This window comes from Anabrus simplex, chromosome 9 (genome assembly GCF_040414725.1).
Source record: "Anabrus simplex isolate iqAnaSimp1 chromosome 9, ASM4041472v1, whole genome shotgun sequence".
NCBI lineage: Eukaryota > Metazoa > Arthropoda > Insecta > Orthoptera > Tettigoniidae > Anabrus > Anabrus simplex.
This window is the reverse complement of record NC_090273.1, coordinates 149,640,102-149,667,249: the sequence shown is the minus strand read 5'-3', so window position 1 is coordinate 149,667,249 and position 27,148 is coordinate 149,640,102. Positions and strand designations below refer to the sequence as shown.

The 27,148-nt window shown below is 36.9% G+C and overlaps 1 protein-coding gene across 2 annotated transcripts in view; it reads left to right on the top strand.

The window, feature by feature from the left end:
• The window catches only part of LOC136881117 (peroxisomal acyl-coenzyme A oxidase 3), a 139,724-nt gene that overhangs the window by 98,388 nt on the left and 14,188 nt on the right, over positions 1-27,148 (top strand). For both annotated transcript variants that reach the window (XM_068229236.1, XM_067153759.2), the window contains exons 11-12: positions 999-1,153; positions 21,454-21,586. In XM_068229236.1, coding sequence (XP_068085337.1) covers positions 999-1,153; positions 21,454-21,586 — 288 coding nt within the window. The remainder of the gene's footprint in view (positions 1-998; positions 1,154-21,453; positions 21,587-27,148) is intronic.

Genomic DNA, 27,148 nt, shown 5'->3' with positions numbered 1-27,148 from the left:
ATTTATTAAAAGCACAAAATACAAGAAGACATAATATCCATGTTTCATTCACTATGGTTTAAGAGTGCCCTGAGTAGATATTTAAACACACAGTTCAGGAGCTTCCTCTTTTGCACTGCAAAGTTCATTAGCAGCATTTTCGTTGACGACTGATGACACTCCCAAGAGTCGAAGAAGTCAACGTAGAATTTCAGTGATGGGCTCAACTTCCAGTCAGAGCCAAAGTGCAATTCAAGAAACCTTTTCACATTTGACACTTTATTCTTGTTGACTGAAGTAGTGTTCTTTATAACAGGTGAAGGGTTTATAGCCAACACATTCTTCTTACTTTTCATCAGGGATCTGTAGGTTCCAGTTCTATGATAGTAAAACGGCTCCCCATCCACAAGGACCATGTGATGAGACGTTTTTAATCGTCTGAAAAAGTAGCACTTGCAAGGCATGCATTTAAAGTGCCATTGTTGAATAGGTTTCATGTGCTCTCTTAGTCGCACTGAGATTGACTCTTTTCTTTCTCACCTTTGATGGAGACACTACAGAAGGTGATACTTCCATTTTCAAAAATGGAAATCAGGCAATCTCTGATATAAAACTAGGAATAAAGCACTAGTAGAAAGCATGCAGCTTTAGCATAATCGTAGCTATGTTATATGTTGTCACATGCCATAGAAGTCAGGTTCTGGTTGGTTGAAGTGCCCTTTACTCATTTTGCTTTTAAAACGCAGTGGACTTTATCCGTTTTGCATCTAACCTGAGTTTTTAAAGGGGAAATACTTAAGGATGTTATGGATTTTGCTAGTATATTATTTCATGCTTCAGTAGACACATCTTTTACCGATATATTTCTACCATTATCTCATTTTTTGTAAAAAGTGGACTTTATCCGTTTTGCTTTTAGGCGACTCACTTACTTGACCTAATACAGCAAATTACCGGTAGCTCATTGCAGAAATACATTACCTGTTTTTCTTGCTTGAAATGCTTCCCTTTCTTTGCAGCTCTGTTGGCGGCTTATAAGTGGCTTGTGTGCTGGCTTTTGGAGGCTACTGAAGCCCGTGTGCAATCGCAGCTTAGAATGGGGAAGGATCCATTCACTGCCAAGAATGATTCTCAAGTTTTTTATGCTAGGACACTTTCTATAGCCTTCATACAGGTAAGGACTCTACATTGCATACCACTACAAATTTACAGTAATTCTTAAAATAATTTTTGAATGACATTACGAAGTAATACACTGGCACAAAAAAATATCCAAACACCATGAAATAAGGAATGCAGAATATGGAAATGTTAGCAATATATTTGTCAAGGTAACATATTTAATTGTTTAAAGTTACAAGACTACAGGTTAGTACCTGCGCAACAAAAGCCATCGCAAATGTGCCTTCCTGGTCCAATAATAACCGGTGTAATCGCCTGACTGTTGAATGCAGACATGCAAACAATGCATTGTGTCATACAGGTGCCGGATTGAAAGTTAGAAACTTCATTTTGATCGGTATTGAACTGGGATTACAGTAAAATGGAAATGTTTAAGGGTCCACCTTTTCAATACAGTGAGTACTGTATTTACACGAATTATCCCCGCATACTTTTTTGAGGGTTTTATTTGCATCAAGGTTGGCAACACACTCCTGGCTCACCTAGTTTTTGATGCTGGGTGTACAGTTATGCTTTGTGTAACCGCAGATGGAATAAAACTGTCCCCATATGTCATATTTAAATGTAAAACTATTCAGTTTCTTAATTATAATCTGCCTTTACATTTTTTACAGAGTAATTTAAATTCAAAATTTCTCCATGTCACGATAGAACGCATCTTCCAGAATGTGCAGGGGTAGCTTTCCGCACTTTCACTCACTTCGGTGTGTGTATAGTGTGTTTCATAGTTGCTAAGTTCAAGTGAAATCATATATTCTATTGTATTCGGCATTTTAAGGAACGCCACGCTATCACGTAGCAGGCAGTGTGCTGAGAAGAAGAATCCGCGAAGCCTTGTGATGCTGACAGTAGGCGAAAAAGCGTGGCTCATAATTATAATCATTTCATATGTACCGAACAATATTGTCAATGCCGATGAAACTGTATTTATTTTCTTCCTGCCGTGCCCAGACAGACTTATGGTTTTAAAAGAGATGGGGTCACTGTACTGCATTACAATGCAGACAGAAGCGAAAGACACTCTCCCTTCGTCATAAGAAAGTTCGATAAGCCACGATGTTTTAAGGGCGTCGGGTACTTTGTGTACAAGTACAAGGCATTTAAAAATGCAAACAGTACAGTAAACCAAAAAATAAAACACTTGCACACGGGAACCAGCATAATTTGTCCTCGTCTTTGAATCGTGCCTTTTTCTTTTATTGCGTGAGGTTTTGTTTGCCAGTGAGTTACAGTAAAACCTCGTTAATTCGAAGTCATTGGGACTCAAAATCAGACTTCGAATTACGTGATTTTGAATTAACCGCCAATTCGCAATTCAGAAGTACCAACCCTTGCCGCGTTACAAAATATTCTAAGGCCCGTTACTGCATCCAGTTAACCTTGATTCACAGTTTATACCTTTCAAATGCCATGAAAAAGAACTATTTCCAAAATATATCCAAGAAGGTGCATTTACAGTATTCAAATAATGCACTCGGATATCTCACTGGCAAACATAACCTCATGGAACAAAATGAAGAAAGAAAAAAAGCACGATTCAAAGACGAGGAGAAATCTATGCTGGCTCCCATGTAAAAGTGCTTTATTAATTGGATTACTATACTGTATGCATTTTAGATGTCTTGTATTTATACAGAAAGTACCCGATGCCCTTACAATCAAACTTTTCTATGACTATCCTTGTACGATTTCCTGCCATGGCACTTCTCTCGTACTTCAGAAATGTAAACACTTGCCGCGTCACAAAGTATTATAAGACCCATTAATACATGCAATCACCTCAATTCACAATTTAAAACTTTCAAATGCCATGGGAAAAAACATTCCGAAATGTATCCAACAAGATGCATTTACAATGTTCAAATAATGCACTTGGATAAATCACTGACAAACATAACCTCGTGCAACGAAAGATAAAAATCACACAATTCAAAGATGAGGAATGATGCCGGTTCCCCTGTGAAAATGCATTATTTTTGGATTTCTGTACTGTTTGCATTTTTAGATGCTTTGTACTGGCATGGAAAGTGATTAAAACATTGTGGCTTATCGAACTTTCCTATGACGAGGGGATAAAGTTTCTCGCTTCCATGTGCATTGCAACGCACTACTATGACCCACACCCGCACCCTTGTACGATTCTCCGGCTGGCACTTTCTCCTTTAAAACCATAAGACCGTTTGGGCTCGCATTAAAATAAAGCAATGTAGTTTCAGCGGCAATGACAATATTGTACGGTGCCTTCGAATTTGTTATATGAGCCACGATTTTTTGTCAACTGTCGGCATCGCTAGTGTTCGCGGATTCTGTTTTTCCGCACACTGCCAGTTGCGTGATATTACGGAGTTCCTTAAAAGGTTGAATACAAAAGAATTCCGATTTCATTCAACTTAGCAATCATGAAGCGTACTGTAGACCCACCGAAGTGAGTGTAAGTGCGGAAAGCTACCCCTCCACATTCCGGAACGCGCGTTCTGTTATGACGCGGAGCGGATAAATTTTGAGTTGAAATTACTCTGTAACATACTATTGTTTTAAAATGTATGGGCAGTTTCGAATTAAAAGTCTGAATTTCGGTAATGGGTCCGATATTGTACTTCGAATTACAAATTATCCGTATTTCGAATTAAACAATTTAAATAACATGCAAAACTGTATTTCATGTTTCCGGGAACGAGAGCTTCTTCGAATTAGGCGGGATTTTGAATTAACCGATTTCGAATTATCGAGGTTCTACTATATCCGAGTGCATTATTTGAATAATGTAAATGCACCTTGTTGGATACATTTAGGAAATAGTTTTTATCTATGGCATTTGAAAGGTTTAAACTGTAAATCAATGTTAATTGCATGCAGTAGTTTGTGATGTGGCAAGAGTTGGCATTTCTGAATTACAAGTTGGCAGTTAATTCGAAATCACATAATTACGTGGTTTTACTGTATCGCAAAACTAACATCCAAGTTTGCCGGTGTGTCTGTTTCAAGTGTTTACATTGCACGTAAAGAATTATCCACCTCTGGTTGTGTTACTATCCGAGTAAAAAGAGACCGCGTGTGAGAAGTGTTTTAGACATTGTGTTTGACGAATTTGTAATTTAGGAGAGGATTCTAGTGATGCAAGATACAACGAATCTTCCAATCTACAGGGAATCGAGCCTATTGCAAGTTCAGATTAATGAAATACTTGTGAAGTAAGTAGGCCTACTTGCTAATTATCATGGCATTTTATAGCAGTGATAATGTGTTTTTATCATCTCAGGCAAAGCAGCTATATCCGTAAATTAACATGTTCATATTTGTGTAAAGAACATGAGGACCTCGTAGAGTGATATGAAATGTTTGTTTATACCTTCCTGAAATTAGGGTGCAAGGATTATTCGGCGTCAGTGATTATTAGCGTAAATACGGTACTTATTGATGAAAGTATATATCACATGTCGTTTAAAGAAGATTGGTACTAGTTTCGACGCTCATTGCGCGTCATCATCAGCCAATGAATTAATTGAGCAAAACACAATTTACCAAACAACAATATAAAACACATGATAGCACCTACAAGACAAATGTTAAATTATGACTAGTTATAATATAAAACACCTGACAGCACATACAATGACAAATGTTAAAAGTTAAATTGTAACAAGTTAAAATGTTGAAAGCAAATCAGAGAAGGTAACTCAGTTGTTAAGGTATGCAGCATGAGAAAATAGTCCAGCTTGAGGTGTATAGAACATAAGGTGTATCTTATAAAACACTTGACTGCACCTACTAAGACAAATTTTAAATGTGACATTAAATTGCTGAGAGTATGGTGCGTATGACCATCTAAAATACATGACAGCACCTATAATGTTGCTGTTAGATTATAAGAAGTTAAAATCATGAGGTGCAGCTGACCGTAAAGTATAAAATTTTGAGAAGGTATCCCAGTTGTTGGAATCTTGATACACAAGAGAATAGCCCAGCTTGAGGTGCATAGATATAAGGTAACATGTGTTATCAGTGGGAAGCATAAACCTTGTTCTCTTAAGTTGTGGTAATTAACAGAATTAATTCAGGTGGTTCTGAAGCCAACAGTGTGGTCATGTGAAGATCATAACGTTCAAACGAGAGTGCCCCTGCTGTCATGGGAAATTGCTGCCCAGACCAGAACTCCCGGTGCAGGTCCAGTGTGTCGATGCCGCAGATAGGTGGAATGCAGGCTCTCACCTGGCCCCCTAACCAACACACGTCCATCACTGGCACCAAGGCAGAACAGGCTTCATCGGAAAATACAACGGACCTGCTGTAGGCGACCTACATGTCGTGATGAGGATGAAATGATGAAGACGACACATACATCCACCCCCCTCCCAGCGAAATTAACCAATTATGGTTAAAATTCCCGACCCTGCCGGGAATCGAACCTGGATCACTTGTGACCAAAGGCCAGCACGCTAACCATTTAGCCATAGAGCCAGGCGCAGCCGTCATGACTGAATATCATACAAAAAAAAAGGAGTGGTGAAGCAGCAGTCTTTAAAGCAGAATGAGAAATTTCATTTTTCTGTACAGCTTATAAAGGGCATGCCAAATGTTTAGTGTGCCACCGAGATGTAGTGTGTTTAAAAAAACTCAATTTGGAACAGCACTACAGTGCCAACCACAGGGATGATTATGGTGATTTGACAGACGTCAGTTGGAAGAATTGAAAGAAAATTTCAAGCAGCACTATTCTCTAAGTATTAATTTTAAATTTTAAAATGAGTGTTTACAAACGGGAATGAAGAAATGTTTGAATTATCTGAAGAACACTAAAATTGTGACTTGCCGTATATTTTTTGGACAGGAGACTGAGGAGAGTGAGGTTGGTGGACCCATTTTATGAGCAAGCTACAAATGTTCGCTGCGAATTTCCAAAGCTGGGGATTTTTTTTTGCTAGTGGCTTTACGTCGCACCGACACAGATAGGTCTTATGACGATGGGATAGGAAAGGCCTAGGAGTTGGAAGGAGCGGCCGTGGCCTTATTTAAGGTACAGCCCCAGCATTTGCCTGGTGTGAAAATGGGAAACCACGGAAAACCATCTTCAGAGCTGCCGACAGTGGGATTCAAACCCACTAGCTCCCAGATGCAAGCTAACAGGGAAGGGAATTTAATCAAGGAGTGCCTAATGGACGCAGCGGCATGTATTTTTCCTGTGGAGCTAGTTGAGAAATTTGACAAAATCTCTCTTTCTCCTCAAAGTGTGGCTCGCAGAATAGACAATATGGCCGTTGACATAGAACAGCAAATAAATGTGAAGGCAGCAAATTTTGTATCCTTTTCCATCACCCTCGACGAATCAACCGACGTTGCAGACACAGCTCAGCTCGTTATTTTCATTCTAGGGGTGGATGACGATTTTCGGGTCACCGAGGATTTCCTAGACTAGGTAGCTCTCAAAGACACCACTACCGGTTTCGAAATTTTCCAAGCTGTGGAGGGTATTTTTGAGTCAATGGGAATAAAGTGGGAGCGGTTGACGAGTGTAACAATGAATGGAACTCCTGCTTTACGTGGTCTACGCTCGGGGTTCCTAAGCTATGTAAAAATAAAATGGCTGAGAGCGGTAGTACCCTAATGGCGGCGATCCATTCCTTGATACAGAAGGAGGCAATCTGTGCAAAGGTCGCCAAGCTTAAAGATGTAATGGAATCAGTTGTGCGAATGGTAAATTTTCTTCGCTCCCATGGACTCACGCACCGTCAATTCAAAGAGTTCTTGGATGACATCGAAGTGGAGTATCCGGATATCCCGTACCACGCAGATGTAAGATGGCTGAGCAAGGCGAAGGTGCTTCATCCTGTTTTTTTGCTTGCGGAACGCAATATATACCTTTTGTGACATGAAAGGGCAGCCCAAAGTTCTTTTGCATGATCCTAAGTGGGTGGCAGTCTTGGCATTTTTAAGTGACATTGTTGCCCATCTGAATACTTTGAACACTTCGCTTCAGGACAAAAAGCATAATATCCGCGATTTGATGGAAAAAATTCAAGCATTCAAAAGAAAATTGATTCAGTGGGAAAACCAGATGCGTGCAAGGAACACAGGACATTTTCTATAGCTTGAAACAGTGAAAGAAGGTGTCGACTTTGATGAGTACTTGCAGGTAATTCACCAATTACAAGAAGAGTTTGAAAAGAGATTTTCAGAATTATCAGAACTCCAAGCGGTGTTAGACGTATTTGTTTGACCATTTTTTCTTAGAGCAGACATTGCTCCACAATTAAGAGTTGATTGAACTGCAGTGCAATGTTCGTCTTAAAAGACCGCTTTCTAATGTCACGAAGTTTAGAAGAATTTTAAACAGCGGCTTTCCGCAAGAAGAATACCCCCATTTTGTATCAACGTGCATGTAAAGTTCTGTCAATGTTCGGCTAAACGTACATTCGTGAGCGTTTCTTTTCTGTTCTTAAGCTTACGAAAAGTAACCATCGTGCAATGATGAGCGATAGAAACTTTCGCAATTGTTTAAGAATAGCTGTGTCCAGAAATATTGTACCCAATTTGTAGAAGATTATTTGCTCCAAAACTAAAAGCTCGTAAAAACGACTGAGCAAAAGTCACTCAAGGTCTGTACTATCTGTTCATATTTGCAAAATTTCGTTGAATTTTCCTCTTAGATATGTTCTAATTTCAGATTTGAATAAATCACATTATTCTTTACTTAACACTTGATTTCGTTTCCTGCATATTCCATAATCGGAGTACCTTTCGATTTATATATGCGGTATATTTGTGATGGCTAAACAGCCCTATCAGTAGGATGTCAACAAACCCACAAAAGCCGTCGGGCGCACGTCTGTACGTACGTATCTAGTGAGCGTGGTCTAAACATCGGCCGTCTGTCCCAGGTCTCCTAGCTGCCACACTGTAGTGGTGGTAGGGGAGGAGCGCTAGTCTGACTGCCCAATGCTCCGCATTGACTGGATGGCCCTGATCTAGAGTGACAATCTCACTACACTGAGAAAAGAAAAAACATGAGCTAATATGATCCCACTTGTGAATACTATGCACAAAAAACTGTTTGATACAAATTATTATTATTATTATTATTATCATTATTATTGTCCGGCAATGCGTCTGCCTGTCACCCGGCAGCCCCAGGTTCGATTCCCGACCGGAGGTCAGAGTTTTTTAATTGTAATCCCTGGCCTGGGGACTGAGTGTTTGTGATGTCCTTAATCTTCCTTTCCTCACACACAACATTCCACACTACAGCCATTCCAATTATATGCAGGTTCATACAATATGGTGCCAGTAAGGGCAAAAGATCCACATGGGTCGACGCCGCGAACAAATAGCATTTTCTTCTTCTTGTTTGAGAATTTGCCCACCTATGGACCGCATTGAACTTAAGGCTTTTGCTTCTTCTCCTTCTCCTTCTCCTTCTCCTCCTCCCAGAACCTCTTCATCCTTTCACTTCTGATCTTCCTTTCTTTCTCAGATATGACCAGTTTGGGTTTACAATTTGGTGGTTTCTCCTGGAATGTTTTGATGCTGTCCACTTGGCTTCTAAATTCTTTTCTGTTGTGAATCACATCCATTGTAAGTCCACTTTCTATTGTATCTCTTTCTACCGCTTCTACCCACTTCGTAATCTATAATTTTCATTTCCGTATTGACAATTGCACAATTAAAAATAGGAGAGGATTTCCACCAATCAATACTTATTTATTGTATATATTAAATTACAGGACCGGTTTCGACCTCATATTCAAGGTCATCTTCAGCTGAACCATACATACATATTTATATAATGAAGCTTTGATTAAGATTGTGGTGTTGAAGGAATGCCATATGATGATGATGTACATTTAGTTACATACAAATGGGGCACGTCTTAGCGTGAACTGGCGTATATGTCATTCTGTACAATATTGCAACTGTATGTCTAAAATGTTGAAGGTCTTAAAACTAGTGTATAAAACACGTCTTTTCCTAAACTAACTTATATATATGTACAAGATAAAAACAATATATAAAAACACTTCATGCATATGAACATTCGTTCTTGCTTGGTGGTCAATACATCGACTAACTTCCGTATTTAAGTCTTATTCACAGTTGTGCACTTCAGCTGCTATTCTTAGAGTTTGTAAAATTGCATGGATAAAAGTTTTGTCTTCCTGTGCGTATGTGAGATAAAACACTTTCAATTTAAAATAGGTGCCAAATGTATGGATGAAATTCAAGTAAAATATGTTCAGCTCTGCTGTGTGTGTTGCCCTTTTATTAGAACCAATTCATGTTGTCTTTTTGGCGTCCGTAAATTTGGATGATATTGGTTTCAAAGTAGTGGCTCCTTTCCCATTTGTAGCTGTGCAATGATGTTATGTTTATCTGTGGAAGATAAGATTGAGTTATAAGTGATATTGTGTGGAGGAATGTCTAAGGGTTATGTGTGTGAATTGGAGTATGTACTTACTGTTGTTGGTGTAGCTGAGTTGTGTTTGACGTGCGAGCTTGTAATGTACTACTTCGTGTTCTTCTTGGGCTTATACTAGCTGCTGTGAGGGGAAGGGAAGGAGGGGTAGGGAGAGTTGTTGTTGTGGGGGTAGGGATGGAGCTGGGTGTGTTGTTTGGTGTTTTTCTGTTGCTTGTTGCGTTCTGTTTATCGATTAACTTAAGGTAAGGGTTTTTTAGGGCGGGGATAACTGTATTGAAGATGATGTTAGTTTTTTCTGTGATTTCATTTATGTTGTAATTTGGATTGGTATACTGATCTAAAGTGATGTAAAATTCTTCTGTTATGTTGAGCAGGGGGCCTTTGGGGTTTATGTTTAGGATTTGCATATCGTTATCGATGTTTGTGAAACTGTGTTTATAGTCTGCGACATGTTGTCCTATTGAGGAAAAATGATTGTGTTTCACTGCGTTTATGTGTTCGTTATATCGGGTTAGGAAGTTTCTACCGGTACGTCCGATATAGCTGGTCTCGCAGTTATTACATTTGATGCGGTATACCCCTGAGTGGTTGTATTTGTTGTTGCTGTTGATTGTCCTGACATTGTGTATGATGTTGGTACTATTGTGTGTAGTTCTGAATGCTATTCTTAGGTTATGTTTTTTAAAAATATTAGTTATGGGGTATATATGTACATTATTGAAAGTGAATAGTGCATAGTCTTTCTTGGGTTCGTTTGCTTTTGTTAGTTTGGTTTTGGGTTGGGATTTTATTTTATGAATGATTTTGTTAACCATGTCTTTCTTGAATCCATTGTTTTTAGCTATGTCATGAATTAATTGTAATTCTTTGTTTAGATCTTCTTTTGTTAACGGTATATTGAATGCTCTGTGTATCATGCTATAGTAGGCTGCTCTTTTGTGTATGTTGGGGTGAACGGAATCCATTTTAATTGTATTTGAGGTATGCGTGGGTTTTCTGTATATTCTGTAAGAAAGGTGGTCATCATGTCTAGTTGTCGTTATGTCCAGGTAGTTCAGTTTGTGATTGTTTTCGGATTCCATGGTAAATTTTATATGGGAATCTATTGTATTGAGTTTATCTAATATATCAGTTTCATTTGTGGACCTATTGTCGAGGATAATAAAGATATCATCAACAAATCTACACCAAAAAAATATATGGTCTATTTTGTTGATGAATGTGTGCTCTAAATAGTCTATGTAAATTTCGGCAATTATACCAGAAGCGGGAGATCCCATTGGTAAACCCTGTTGCTGATAGAAAGTATCATGGAATTTAAAGTAGTTGTTACTAATGGCAAAATTAAGTAATTTAATGAACTCTTCTATTTCCAAAGTGCTTAGATTGCTATGACTTTTTAGGTTAGATTCAATGATTTCTATTGTTCGTTTTGTGGGAATGTTTGGGTACATGTTTATTATGTCAAATGATGCGAGTTTGTGATATGGTTCAATCTTTAATCCTTTTGTCCTATTACAAAATTCTATTGAGTTCCGTACTGTTTTATTAGCTAAGAATACGTAGTGCTTTTTGAGAAATCGTTGAATAAATTGCGAAAGTTTATAGGTTGGGCTTGCTCTGTAGTTAATAATAGGTCTCATTGGAATATGGTCTTTGTGTATTTTGGGATAAGCTTTAGCAGTAGGTATTTGAGGATTCATTGCTATAAGTTTAGAGGATTCTACTTCTGTTAAAAGAAAGTGTGTATTTTTTAATAAGGTTTTGAGGTTCCTTTGTATGTTATTGGTCGGGTCTTTACGTTTGATGAGGAAAGTATTATCTTGAAAACATTCTTTGGTTTTCAATATGTATTGGTCTTTGTCGATAATAACTGTGGTATTGCCCTTATCGGCTTTCGTTATTAGTAGATTATTCTGTTTTATCTTGTCTTTGAGTTTGTTTATGTGTACTTTATTGGTTGATTTATTATTTTGGGAGTTACTGTGAATTTTGTCAATATATTGTGGGAGCCTTTTTTTAATATCATATCTGACTTCGTCTCGTAGCTCATGTGGGATTTTCTGTATGGCGTTTTCTATTTCGGTGATAGTAGTTGTAATGTTCTGGAAAGTTGATGTGTTACCCCAATTGTGCTTGGGTCCCTTGCTCAAGATAACAGTTTCCATTTCGTTAAAAGACGTATTTGTGAGATTTTTTACGGGTGGGTGGAATTTGTGTTCAGTGATTTCATTGGGAAAGGTAGGAGAGTTCGTGTTCGGAGTTTCGGTTTTTGGGTTTGGTTTGGATGGTTGTTTAAGTGCTTCTAACTTCTTATTTAGTGTATTCTGTTTTTTGGTGGCTAAGTTCCTGATTTTTTCTGTCGTGATCTGCTGAAAATTATCCCAATAGCTATGTGGTAACTCGTTAGATGCATTTAAATGTATTCGGTATAGTTCGTTGTTAAGATGTTGTTTTTTACGGTATAAAAACTTTATTTCTTCTTTCAGCCAGATTTTGTTTGTTCTTTTTTGCGTATTATGAGTTTGTTTGGTGTGCCTGTGTTTATTGTTATATTTTCTCAGGAATTTAGGTGTTAGGTCATTTTTTAGACATTCCTTCAGAAAAACAATGCTCTTAATCGCATTCGTTAGTTTGATCTTTAAGTTTCGAAATCTATATGCGCTCCATTTTGCCTGGTTGGCTACGATATCGTAATCTATAATTTTCATTTCCGTATTGACAATTGCACAATTAAAAATAGGAGAGGATTTCCACCAATCAATACTTATTTATTGTATATATTAAATTACAGGACCGGTTTCGACCTCATATTCAAGGTCATCTTCAGCTGAACCATACATACATATTTATATAATGAAGCTTTGATTAAGATTGTGGTGTTGAAGGAATGCCATATGATGATGATGTACATTTAGTTACATACAAATGGGGCACGTCTTAGCGTGAACTGGCGTATATGTCATTCTGTACAATATTGCAACTGTATGTCTAAAATGTTGAAGGTCTTAAAACTAGTGTATAAAACACGTCTTTTCCTAAACTAACTTATATATATGTACAAGATAAAAACAATATATAAAAACACTTCATGCATATGAACATTCGTTCTTGCTTGGTGGTCAATACATCGACTAACTTCCGTATTTAAGTCTTATTCACAGTTGTGCACTTCAGCTGCTATTCTTAGAGTTTGTAAAATTGCATGGATAAAAGTTTTGTCTTCCTGTGCGTATGTGAGATAAAACACTTTCAATTTAAAATAGGTGCCAAATGTATGGATGAAATTCAAGTAAAATATGTTCAGCTCTGCTGTGTGTGTTGCCCTTTTATTAGAACCAATTCATGTTGTCTTTTTGGCGTCCGTAAATTTGGATGATATTGGTTTCAAAGTAGTGGCTCCTTTCCCATTTGTAGCTGTGCAATGATGTTATGTTTATCTGTGGAAGATAAGATTGAGTTATAAGTGATATTGTGTGGAGGAATGTCTAAGGGTTATGTGTGTGAATTGGAGTATGTACTTACTGTTGTTGGTGTAGCTGAGTTGTGTTTGACGTGCGAGCTTGTAATGTACTACTTCGTGTTCTTCTTGGGCTTATACTAGCTGCTGTGAGGGGAAGGGAAGGAGGGGTAGGGAGAGTTGTTGTTGTGGGGGTAGGGATGGAGCTGGGTGTGTTGTTTGGTGTTTTTCTGTTGCTTGTTGCGTTCTGTTTATCGATTAACTTAAGGTAAGGGTTTTTTAGGGCGGGGATAACTGTATTGAAGATGATGTTAGTTTTTTCTGTGATTTCATTTATGTTGTAATTTGGATTGGTATACTGATCTAAAGTGATGTAAAATTCTTCTGTTATGTTGAGCAGGGGGCCTTTGGGGTTTATGTTTAGGATTTGCATATCGTTATCGATGTTTGTGAAACTGTGTTTATAGTCTGCGACATGTTGTCCTATTGAGGAAAAATGATTGTGTTTCACTGCGTTTATGTGTTCGTTATATCGGGTTAGGAAGTTTCTACCGGTACGTCCGATATAGCTGGTCTCGCAGTTATTACATTTGATGCGGTATACCCCTGAGTGGTTGTATTTGTTGTTGCTGTTGATTGTCCTGACATTGTGTATGATGGTACTATTGTGTGTAGTTCTGAATGCTATTCTTAGGTTATGTTTTTTAAAAATATTAGTTATGGGGTATATATGTACATTATTGAAAGTGAATAGTGCATAGTCTTTCTTGGGTTCGTTTGCTTTTGTTAGTTTGGTTTTGGGTTGGGATTTTATTTTATGAATGATTTTGTTAACCATGTCTTTCTTGAATCCATTGTTTTTAGCTATGTCATGAATTAATTGTAATTCTTTGTTTAGATCTTCTTTTGTTAACGGTATATTGAATGCTCTGTGTATCATGCTATAGTAGGCTGCTCTTTTGTGTATGTTGGGGTGAACGGAATCCATTTTAATTGTATTTGAGGTATGCGTGGGTTTTCTGTATATTCTGTAAGAAAGGTGGTCATCATGTCTAGTTGTCGTTATGTCCAGGTAGTTCAGTTTGTGATTGTTTTCGGATTCCATGGTAAATTTTATATGGGAATCTATTGTATTGAGTTTATCTAATATATCAGTTTCATTTGTGGACCTATTGTCGAGGATAATAAAGATATCATCAACAAATCTACACCAAAAAAAATATATGGTCTATTTTGTTGATGAATGTGTGCTCTAAATAGTCTATGTAAATTTCGGCAATTATACCAGAAGCGGGAGATCCCATTGGTAAACCCTGTTGCTGATAGATAGTATCATGGAATTTAAAGTAGTTGTTACTAATGGCAAAATTAAGTAATTTAATGAACTCTTCTATTTCCAAAGTGCTTAGATTGCTATGACTTTTTAGGTTAGATTCAATGATTTCTATTGTTCGTTTTGTGGGAATGTTTGGGTACATGTTTATTATGTCAAATGATGCGAGTTTGTGATATGGTTCAATCTTTAATCCTTTTGTCCTATTACAAAATTCTATTGAGTTCCGTACTGTTTTATTAGCTAAGAATACGTAGTGCCTTTTGAAATCGTTGAATAAATTGCGAAAGTTTATAGGTTGGGCTTGCTCTGTAGTTAATAATAGGTCTCATTGGAATATGGTCTTTGTGTATTTTGGGATAAGCTTTAGCAGTAGGTATTTGAGGATTCATTGCTATAAGTTTAGAGGATTCTACTTCTGTTAAAAGAAAGTGTGTATTTTTTAATAAGGTTTTGAGGTTCCTTTGTATGTTATTGGTCGGGAAGTATTATCTTGAAAGGCATCTAACGAGTTACCACATAGCTATTGGGATAATTTTCAGCAGATCACGACAGAAAAAATCAGGAACTTAGCCACCAAAAAACAGAATACACTAAATAAGAAGTTAGAAGCACTTAAACAACCATCCAAACCAAACCCAAAAACCGAAACTCCGAACACGAACTCTCCTACCTTTCCCAATGAAATCACTGAACACAAATTCCACCCACCCGTAAAAAATCTCACAAATACGTCTTTTAACGAAATGGAAACTGTTATCTTGAGCAAGGGACCCAAGCACAATTGGGGTAACACATCAACTTTCCAGAACATTACAACTACTATCACCGAAATAGAAAACGCCATACAGAAAATCCCACATGAGCTACGAGACGAAGTCAGATATGATATTAAAAAAAGGCTCCCACAATATATTGACAAAATTCACAGTAACTCCCAAAATAATAAATCAACCAATAAAGTACACATAAACAAACTCAAAGACAAGATAAAACAGAATAATCTACTAATAACGAAAGCCGATAAGGGCAATACCACAGTTATTATCGACAAAGACCAATACATATTGAAAACCAAAGAATGTTTTCAAGATAATACTTTCCTCATCAAACGTAAAGACCCGACCAATAACATACAAAGGAACCTCAAAACCTTATTAAAAAATACACACTTTCTTTTAACAGAAGTAGAATCCTCTAAACTTATAGCAATGAATCCTCAAATACCTACTGCTAAAGCTTATCCCAAAATACACAAAGACCATATTCCAATGAGACCTATTATTAACTACAGAGCAAGCCCAACCTATAAACTTTCGCAATTTATTCAACGATTTCTCAAAAAGCACTACGTATTCTTAGCTAATAAAACAGTACGGAACTCAATAGAATTTTGTAATAGGACAAAAGGATTAAAGATTGAACCATATCACAAACTCGCATCATTTGACATAATAAACATGTACCCAAACATTCCCACAAAACGAACAATAGAAATCATTGAATCTAACCTAAAAAGTCATAGCAATCTAAGCACTTTGGAAATAGAAGAGTTCATTAAATTACTTAATTTTGCCATTAGTAACAACTACTTTAAATTCCATGATACTATCTATCAGCAACAGGGTTTACCAATGGGATCTCCCGCTTCTGGTATAATTGCCGAAATTTACATAGACTATTTAGAGCACACATTCATCAACAAAATAGACCATATATTTTTTTTGGTGTAGATTTGTTGATGATATCTTTATTATCCTCGACAATAGGTCCACAAATGAAACTGATATATTAGATAAACTCAATACAATAGATTCCCATATAAAATTTACCATGGAATCCGAAAACAATCACAAACTGAACTACCTGGACATAACGACAACTAGACATGATGACCACCTTTCTTACAGAATATACAGAAAACCCACGCATACCTCAAATACAATTAAAATGGATTCCGTTCACCCCAACATACACAAAAGAGCAGCCTACTATAGCATGATACACAGAGCATTCAATATACCGTTAACAAAAGAAGATCTAAACAAAGAATTACAATTAATTCATGACATAGCTAAAAACAATGGATTCAAGAAAGACATGGTTAACAAAATCATTCATAAAATAAAATCCCAACCCAAAACCAAACTAACAAAAGCAAACGAACCCAAGAAAGACTATGCACTATTCACTTTCAATAATGTACATATATACCCCATAACTAATATTTTTAAAAAACATAACCTAAGAATAGCATTCAGAACTACACACAATAGTACCAACATCATACACAATGTCAGGACAATCAACAGCAACAACAAATACAACCACTCAGGGGTATACCGCATCAAATGTAATAACTGCGAGACCAGCTATATCGGACGTACCAGTAGAAACTTCCTAACCCGATATAACGAACACATAAACGCAGTGAAACACAATCATTTTTCCTCAATAGGACAACATGTCGCAGACTATAAACACAGTTTCACAAACATCGATAACGATATGCAAATCCTAAACATAAACCCCAAAGGCCCCCTGCTCAACATAACAGAAGAATTTTACATCACTTTAGATCAGTATACCAATCCAAATTACAACATAAATGAAATCACAGAAAAAACTAACATCATCTTCAATACAGTTATCCCCGCCCTAAAAAACCCTTACCTTAAGTTAATCGATAAACAGAACGCAACAAGCAACAGAAAAACACCAAACAACACACCCAGCTCCATCCCTACCCCCACAACAACAACTCTCCCTACCCCTCCTTCCCTTCCCCTCACAGCAGCTAGTATAAGCCCAAGAAGAACACGAAGTAGTACATTACAAGCTCGCACGTCAAACACAACTCAGCTACACCAACAACAGTAAGTACATACTCCAATTCACACACATAACCCTTAGACATTCCTCCACACAATATCACTTATAACTCAATCTTATCTTCCACAGATAAACATAACATCATTGCACAGCTACAAATGGGAAAGGAGCCACTACTTTGAAACCAATATCATCCAAATTTACGGACGCCAAAAAGACAACATGAATTGGTTCTAATAAAAGGGCAACACACACAGCAGAGCTGAACATATTTTACTTGAATTTCATCCATACATTTGGCACCTATTTTAAATTGAAAGTGTTTTATCTCACATACGCACAGGAAGACAAAACTTTTATCCATGCAATTTTACAAACTCTAAGAATAGCAGCTGAAGTGCACAACTGTGAATAAGACTTAAATACGGAAGTTAGTCGATGTATTGACCACCAAGCAAGAACGAATGTTCATATGCATGAAGTGTTTTTATATATTGTTTTTATCTTGTACATATATATAAGTTAGTTTAGGAAAAGACGTGTTTTATACACTAGTTTTAAGACCTTCAACATTTTAGACATACAGTTGCAATATTGTACAGAATGACATATACGCCAGTTCACGCTAAGACGTGCCCCATTTGTATGTAACTAAATGTACATCATCATCATATGGCATTCCTTCAACACCACAATCTTAATCAAAGCTTCATTATATAAATATGTATGTATGGTTCAGCTGAAGATGACCTTGAATATGAGGTCGAAACCGGTCCTGTAATTTAATATATACAATAAATAAGTATTGATTGGTGGAAATCCTCTCCTATTTTTAATTCTACCCACTTCGTCGAAGCTTTCAGTCCAGTGATGTATTTGAATATTTTCTTAGTTAGCCGTTTCTCATCCATTCTTTCTAGATGCCTATAGAATCTTAGCCTTCGCTTTCGCATGGTGACAGTGATTTTTTTCGGTGTATTTGTAGAGATCATCCTTTTTTTCTATTTCTCCAACCCCCAATCACAGCATTTTCTATTAATCTAAAAAATTAAATCTAATCATTATTATTATTCAGACATGTTTTGAGAAAACATGATTCCCTTCTTCAGCAAAAATCCATAGTTTTCAACTCATTGTTGAAAACATCCTAGGGATATGAGCTACGAATTTTAGGTAAGTGTGTGAGAACCGGCTACAGCTGGATAAAGGGAAATGATGATGATGATGATGATGATGATGATGATGATGATGATGATGATGATGATGATGATGATGAATATATTCTTTATATATTCCTGAAAATTACAATCCTTTTCTTAATTATCATTAGACTAGCAGTTTGCCTTTTTGTACCACTACAAGCGCTAATATGGGTCAGTGCAGATTTTCACTTAACTACGTTATACTGGGCGAGTTGGCCGTGCGCGTAGAGGCGCGCGGCTGTGAGCTTGCATCCGGGAGATAGTAGGTTCGAATCCCACTATCGGCAGCCCTGAAAATGGTTTTCCGTGGTTTCCCATTTTCACATCAGGCAAATGCTGGGGCTGTACCTTAATTAAGGCCACGGCTGCTTCCTTCCAACTCCTAGGCCTTTCCTATCCCATCGTCGCCATAAGACCTAACTGTGTCGGTGCGACGTAAAGTCCCTAGCAAAAAAAAACAAAAAAACTACGTTATAACTACTTATAACTACGTTTGGTGTGGAGATTTTAAAAAAATCAAAAAAACACGTGAGGGTATTGAAACAAGGAACACATTACAGGAAGAATTATGTAAATAAGTTAATTTGACTAGGATTTGAATAAAAAAGAAAACGAGTAAAAAAAAAACAAGTGATTTAAGGCTGTTTTCTGGAACTGCATTTAGGCCAGAAGTGACTTTCAAATTTTTTTTTTTGTTTTTTTTGTTTTCTAGTTTGATAGAGCTATCCAAGACTCGCAATTTGAAATCTTTCCAGTCCTTTAGCCCTTCAACTTTTGGTACATTTGAGGAAATTGCTTAATTTTTATGTTTTTCGTAGTATGGGGAGCCCTACTTTGTCTGCCAAGAAATGTTTTCAACATTAAAAAGTATTTACCTAAGTCACAGTGTCTTGATTATGACGAATTAATTAGATGTTCATTTAATTTGTATATCATTATTTGCACATGTTTCATGAAAACATTCTCTTCTCTTAGTATCCAGAAAACCTAAATACAGTAGAACCCCTATTTAATGTTTTTACAGGGATCTGACTTTTCTAACCTTAAATTGAGGTTTCAGTAGAAAGCACACCTTTTCCAGAGATCTTTGCTTGTATTAATATAAATTGTACCATAATACATTATTTACACAGTGACAGCAATAAAGCAAGGAGATATCTACTCTACACACTGCACTGTAGTTATGGTTTGGGTTTTATTTTGACAGGTTTTTGTGGGTGAAAGCAGAACCGCTTCGGTTTAAGATTGTTCTGATAACATTATACGTGATTTTCCATAAAAGTCGAGAAAGATACCAAACTCGTACAAAAAACACATTAAAATTGGTATGAAACAGCAATCGGTTTTGCTTCACGAGATTTCTTGCAAGGTTTACTTCCTCTAAATGACTTTCATGTTCTTCTTTTGGTAGTGAAGAATCGAATTCTGATGAATTCTCTATCCTTAGGGTAAGAGCATCACATGTATTGCATGTGTCTTTCTTTAGTGTTTTACACTTTAGGTTGAACTTGGTTAGAAATATTTTTTATACAATGTTAAAGAAACAGGATTCGCATAGTTGTCACAGTAGAGACTACTACTCTCACATCACAGTGAGAATAGTACCTGGGCTTAAATACTCTGCCTTTGTTGTGAACGACAATAATGTGATTTATACTTCGGAAATTTTGAAATGTTATCACATACTTCACGGACTTTAGCTTCTGGTAGTTTATTATGTCTGCCGGCACTCCCTCTCCCATCCACGATTTCACATCAGTTCAGTTTTTTAAAGCTTTGTCAACAACACAACTCGACACTCGTAATGTTTGTAAAAATATTGCTTTACACACTTTCCTATTGCGCAGAAAATACTCTCCGCTTCTCAGACCCTATCTTCATAAGAGCCAGCTTTATGAAAGTAAATATCGCTCGTCTCTCCTCCACTCTAACTAATTTGTGGCATTTGTGCCTGCAATTACATTCGTAATCCTGAAATTCTTTACCGAATGTGACTATCCCCCTGGTATTGATGTAGTATTGATTGGTATTCACCTTCCTTTTCTTAATTTGTCGCATTTGATCTTCAAATTTTCGCTTTCTTCCTTTCCTTGGTCGGCCATCCGAAATAGCACCGCTAGTATCCAATTCTATCTCCACATCTGATGTCCCAGTGTCTCCTTGTGGGGCGAAATTATTGAGGGTGCTGGTTTCCAGCATTTTTTCACAATTTTTGCATAAAATATTTCCTGATGTGCTAGGAAATATTTAATTTATAATAGAAATGTTGCTTGACAGAATACTGTTATCTGAACACTTGTGGTAAAAGCGTGGAATAAAATCACATGCTTCTGAGGCTTTTCATTAGAAAACACTTCGTGTAACACATGTACATCTTCACCAGAGTGGCTTATTTCCCCAACATCCCTAATTTTGTTTCTATTAATTCACGCAACTCAGGGTCGGACACTTCGATTTCAACAGGTACCTGAGCTGCTCTGTCGGAACTGTTACCAGCACTCAAATTTGACATTAAATCATCAAATGTGATGACTTCAGGCAAACCATTTACACATTGTTTTCCAACTGGAAGTGAAATATCACAAGGCAGAAGGTCCTGGTTGACTGAAGGTGAAAATATATTACTTTCGCACTGGATCATGTCCATTTTAGGTCAATCAATTTGATCATGTAAATCAGAAACACCTCCTCCATATTCAGCTGGTATAAGAAAATTGGTTTGAGAGTGTTGCGTGGGATTAGTTACTTCTTTGAATGCGGTGTTCAGCATGCTCTTTGTCGGAAGGCAGATCTTGTGGAGATGCCTAAAATAGATATTGAGAAATGTTAAATATCCGATTATAAACCTTACCATTCCATCCATTTTGATAGGAATATGAAAAATCTAACTTACCGTTTTCATAACAGTTATTCCTAATGCTTCTAACATCTTCTTTCTCTTTAAGGATGCATGTTGAGAGCTTACTAGGAGATTTGTAAATACTGCAGTAGTTCAGTATTTATACTGCTGTATTCTATTGTTGTATGTGATGAATACTGTGTTTATATTTTTCAGCATGATATCCTGAGGAGGTTTTTTGAGCACATCCTATCAAATCCTGATCCTCAGCAGCAGCTTGTCTTGAGCCGTTTGGGTTCTCTGTATGGTGTCTGGTCCTTAGAGAAGCATCTCTCTATTTTGTATCAAGGTAAATAGTTCTCTTTATTAGTAGTAGGGGGCAGTTGTTGTTGGAATGTAATTTGTTTTCCCTTTGCTGTAGAACAGTCCTCAGTAGTATAGAAATTCATTCTACGATATAACAAATGATAATTGTATATTTTTTGCATTTTTGCTGATTTCAGCTGATCAGTCATTGCAGTAGAACCTCATTTATACTTTTCTGGAAACTACGTTTTCTCGTATTATTCATTCAAATTACGTGGTCCTGCGAGCATTCTAATTAAATCACGTTGAAAAAATCCCGCATTATCCATTCCTCGAAGAAAGAATTTCCCGGATCAACCGTCCAGAAATTTCAGTCCCATCAACACTAAATCCTCGATCACGCATTTTTCAAGAAACTGTATCTCACGAAAGGACGGCTATGGCATACTTACGGATCTTGATGTTAACGTCCCGTCATTGCAATAATTAGAGGAAGTACCGATACAGTAACCGGTACTGGAAAAGTGATCGGCCGTGAACTTGCATAAGGGACCATCTTAGCATCACATTCAGGTGGTATTATTTAGAAAATCCTCGGAAATCATAAAACAGAGAGTGGCCACAACAATTGGAAGGAGACAGAGCGCATTTCGACAACTCTTCTTGAAGACGGAATGAGTTTCGTCAAATGTTCGTACTTGCAAAATGTCTACATTATGTCCAGGGTTAGGTGTGTGGTTTTTTTTTTCGATTGTATCGCCGAAGAGGTTTTCGGCACTTCCCTCAGGGCAGTGTATAGTCACTGGTCTTTCAGGCAGGAATCGAAACTGCTCCTTCTTAACACAAATTTAGTATTTTAATGTGATCGTATACGATCATGTTATCGAGACCAGAACAGATGTTGCACCTTACATACATAAAGCCATGGGAGGTTTTGGGATTGCCTATTATAGTACGCGAACCTTTTCTTGAGCCCAAGTTCCCATTCAGCACTATGGAGCTCAGGAATTTCATATTTTTGTGTTAAAATATTATGCACTTTTCAGCTGAGCTCAAGGTCACGAATAACCGTAATTTTTGTAGTTTTGACGATATTTTTTCTCTTTCCAATTTGATTGTGATTAGTGACGGGCAGAATTCAATATAATGCATTCGAGAACTTTTCGAGAATCAATACTTACATTCTAAACCATAAAAGTCGATCTGGGTCTAATTTACGTGGTACAAGTGTTCCATCAACTGACTATGAACTGTATACCGGTGACGAAATTAAAATGGAAGATTTAAAAAAAAAAAAAAAAAAATTAAAAAAGAGGGATTTTGCCATCATGTTGGGCACTTTTGCATCTAATGTGTTTTAGTTTGTTAGATTAGAGAATTAAAGTCTACTTGTGGTGGCTTGTTGTTTGGCTTGCCGTTACTGGTATTAAATTTTTCGAAGAGTTTGCTTAATCAAAGTTGCTGAACTGAAAAAAGTATTCACAGGAAACTGACGAAGTTTTCCTGGTGAAACTGAATGTAAAGTTTCAATATTTTTAAGTCACGTACTGGTAATTATTGTTTGAAGTCGGCCCCGCGGTCTAATTTGCCTGCCTCTCACCCGGAGGGCCTGAGTTCGATTCTCGGCCAGGGCCCGCATTTTTACCTGCATATGAGGGCTGGTTCCAGTTTCACTCATTCTACGATTACCTTTAATTGAGGAACTATCGAATCGTGAGATGGCGACCTCGGTCTAGAGAGCCAAGAATAACGGCCGAGAGGATTTTTCACACTGACTGTGTCACCTCGTAATCTGCAGGCTTTCAAGATGAGCAGCGGTTGCTTCATAGGCGGAAGGTCCATTGGGACTGTAGTTTCGTTTAGGAATGTTTGTAAGATTATAATAATACATAGTCTATTTCATTTTTGTGACATTTAGCCAAATTGTTGATAGTTCATTCGTTCCCGGATTTTCCGTTTTCCCGGGTTGTCCGTTTTTTCCCCATAGTCCCTCCAGAAACGGAGAATCAAGGTTCCACTGTATTTCATTTTTTTAAGATGTCTACATTTAATGTGCTCTTAATTCATGCATGTATTCTTTATTATTGTTGGACTGATAAAAATCCACAATTATAAAATTAAACATTTTTCTTACATATGGTTGAAGTTGCTTTCATGGCCAAGGAAACTGACCACAGTTGTTGGTGACTAAGAAAAGGTAAAGGAAGTATTTGTGCATATGAGTCTTGTATTTCCGAGATATGTGCAGGAACACAATACATAACTCTGATTATTACGAGAAAGTACCATATTTCTCCGAATCCAAGATGACTTTTTTCTCAGAATTTAGGTGAAAGATCAAAGGTCGACTTGCATTTGTGACGTAACATTAAATACACCACTGGAAGCTACCATGGTAACCACGCTACTTCCATTGCTTCCATTCATCCCCTGCTCATGCATGATACTTGACCTTCAACGTGCGCATCTTTATTAGGCCTATAGGCTACATCACTAGTCGCGGCAACCGGTTGTACAGTGCCTCGGTGTAACATCACTAGTTCTCCGGAAATAGTGAAGAGAGAACGACATTCTACTTAGCAGGAGACAGCCTCGCAGCGCGGGTGAGCAACAATCGCCTGAATAGATACAAAAAATGTCCCTGCATTAGCCTCTACAAACATGTTTCTCAAATCTGCAGAATGACATCAAAACGTGCGAGCCTTCAAATTTCTAGAAAGGCCAAGGCTATTCATTGGCAGAGTTATAAGGCATTTACTGTACCTGACAATAAAATTAACACTTATACAAACAGCGGGAATATTTTCGTGATAGATCATTGTGTTATAAAGACACGGGGAACATGCATTGCCGGAAAATTTTCAGCAGGTTCTCGTTGATCTTTTGATGCCACTTTTAAGTTAATGGTTATTAAACACGTGGAAGTGAAGAATAATTGTGAAGCCGCAAGGAAATACAGTATAACTAAAGCCAATATTCCGCGTTAGTGTGAAGACAAAGGTAGCTTAAAAATGCACAGTGTACAAAAAATGTATTCAGTAGGCCGCAACAAGGACGCTTTAAAGAAGTAGAAGATGCAATTGAGGTATGTGCGTGAAAAGCACAAGGACGAAATGGCCATACCATGCCACAATAAACTGCTTGACTTTCAACGTCCGTGTCTTGTACATCACTAGCCACTGAAGTCGACCGAAGCCGGCAAGTGAGACATGCGTCTAGCAACAGCCGGTTGTACCTGACACTTAGTAAAAGTAACAGTTTCATAGACAGCAGGAATGTTTCCCTGATAGTTCGTCATATTGTAGAGACGTGGAACAGGTATTGCCGGAAAATTTTCAACGGGTTCTCATCGATATTATGATGCCAATTTTAATTTAATGGTTATTAAACTCGCAGAAATAAATTGTGCAGCCGCAAGGAAAGATGGCTTAATTAAAGCCAATGTTTGGCATTGGTGTGAAGACAAAGATAGTCTAAAAATGCACACTCTTCAAGAAAGGCAATCACATGATTTCACAAAGCATTTTTAACCCTGATTTATTTATTTTTTGAAGGAAAAAGTGAAATACGGTATTCCCTAATGTGTTTCAAGCACAAGGAATGCGCCAGCCTTCGCGCCCAGCCCTACAGTCCTCGCATACACCAAAGCTAAGGAAAAATGTAAAGGAGAATGGTTTGGAAACAATGGTTAACTTTCTGCTTTAGTACAGATATATCCTCCCAAGCATCTAATATAAACCTGTGCAAGAAAAATGTCAAAAATGAAACCACCACAGAGTATATTTTTAAATCAGCTAGTGAATGAATTTGGACGAGATGTGGGTATATTTTATTTTTAAAACTGTGCAGTAAATTAGCAGATAATTATTTCTGTAGAAACAATAACTATGCAGTGAATAGGACAGGGATATATTTCTTGTAAAACCATTGTTACACAATCACCAGAATTCATTTTGGTCAAATATATATATTTTTTTATTAACTTATTCTATAGCATTTTTTCGACGAATATAAGGGCATTTTATTGATCATTTTTAGTGATCAACATCTGCCCCTACTTATTCGTAACTTGCATCTTATGTCTGCTCAATGGGTCAGCGTATAAAGCCCCTCCATCAGTTCCAATCGTAATTTTCTCCACATTTGATGGTGTCCGAGCCTTCTCCTCTTCCTTGAATGTGGAGCACTCCATGTCTTCACAGAGTCAGTTACTTGTGTATTTTTCACTTTTGTTGTCGTTGTTGTTGCTATCGTCATCGTTGTTAAAAAATAATCTTGAAATTAAGGTGCATAAATTAACCAAGAAAAAAATATGCTACAACAAATACTCATGATACTTGCAATTTCCCATGCACATATTTGTAGCATTTCATGATTCACTCCACTAAAATTGAAGACTATAAATTATAAAGGGTCTAAGTGCCAAAATTAAAAATTTCATGTTTTTCAGTTAAAAGGTTCTAAGTATTATCGCAATATATTTGTCAAAGGTTTTTAGCCAGAAAGTTGGATGAAGTAGGTTTTTAACACCCTAAAGTTGGAGCTAGTTATATCAACAGCAGAGTGTCTAAGTTCCACTTTTCCTCGCTAGATACAGCTACTTTCACTCTCATCAGATAGCTCCGTAACTATTTCAGTTGATTATTACTGGAATGCAAAATAATATTTGTGCCGAAAGATCCAGAACCTTTAATCATACTAAGCTGATAAAAATGTCCTTATTTTGTTGTAAATATGGTGCGAACTGATTTTGAGTGTTATTGTAAAGCTGAATGTAACTGTGTGAATACTGTAAAGTTAAATACTTCTCAAGCTTCCTGGATTAAAATCATAAACCAAAATCGTTGAGTTGTTCGTAAGGAAGTTGTTTAGTGATGTTTCTAACTCGATCATCTGCAAAACCAGAAGACAACGGCAAGATCAAACAGCTACAGAGAAGTAGAAACTTGGGTGAATCAAAAGTGATAAGAAAAGGGACTTGAGAGAAAAAGATGCTTAACTTGCAGGAAGAACTCAAACAAAGTAATTAAACAATCACACAGTGAAAGTTTGCAGTTTTGTGTGTACTAAAATTGTGTCTTTGTCAAAATTACTGCAACGCCCTAAAACAATACAAGAAAATGACAAGCGTCATTGGGACGTGCGCATACAAGATAAACAGAAAAAAGGGGGAATGAAGCACACAGTAAACAACATCATCCAAGGAAAAATGGAAGAGTGCAGGACTTAACCCAAAAGAAATAAGATTAGAGGATGGGATCATTAGGTATTGCGACAGACATCGCCCAAATAACACCAACATAAAGTTTTAGATTAAATTTATACTTAAAAGAAAATTCATTCTTACATATTATTTAAAAATTAAAAAAACATCAGACCCCAATTAACATAATGAACTTGAGAAAATAAAATTATTTAATTTTTGGCATCCCTGAAAATAAGTCAGATAACTAATCTAGAGATAAATAAAATTAATATTATTTAAAATAAGTCTTCTTTGTAAAATAAAATTCTGGTGCACCAGACAGCAAACTAAATAAATTACTATTAAGTGTTCGTGAACAAACATAAAATTTTAATAAAATTTATAACAAATTATTTAATA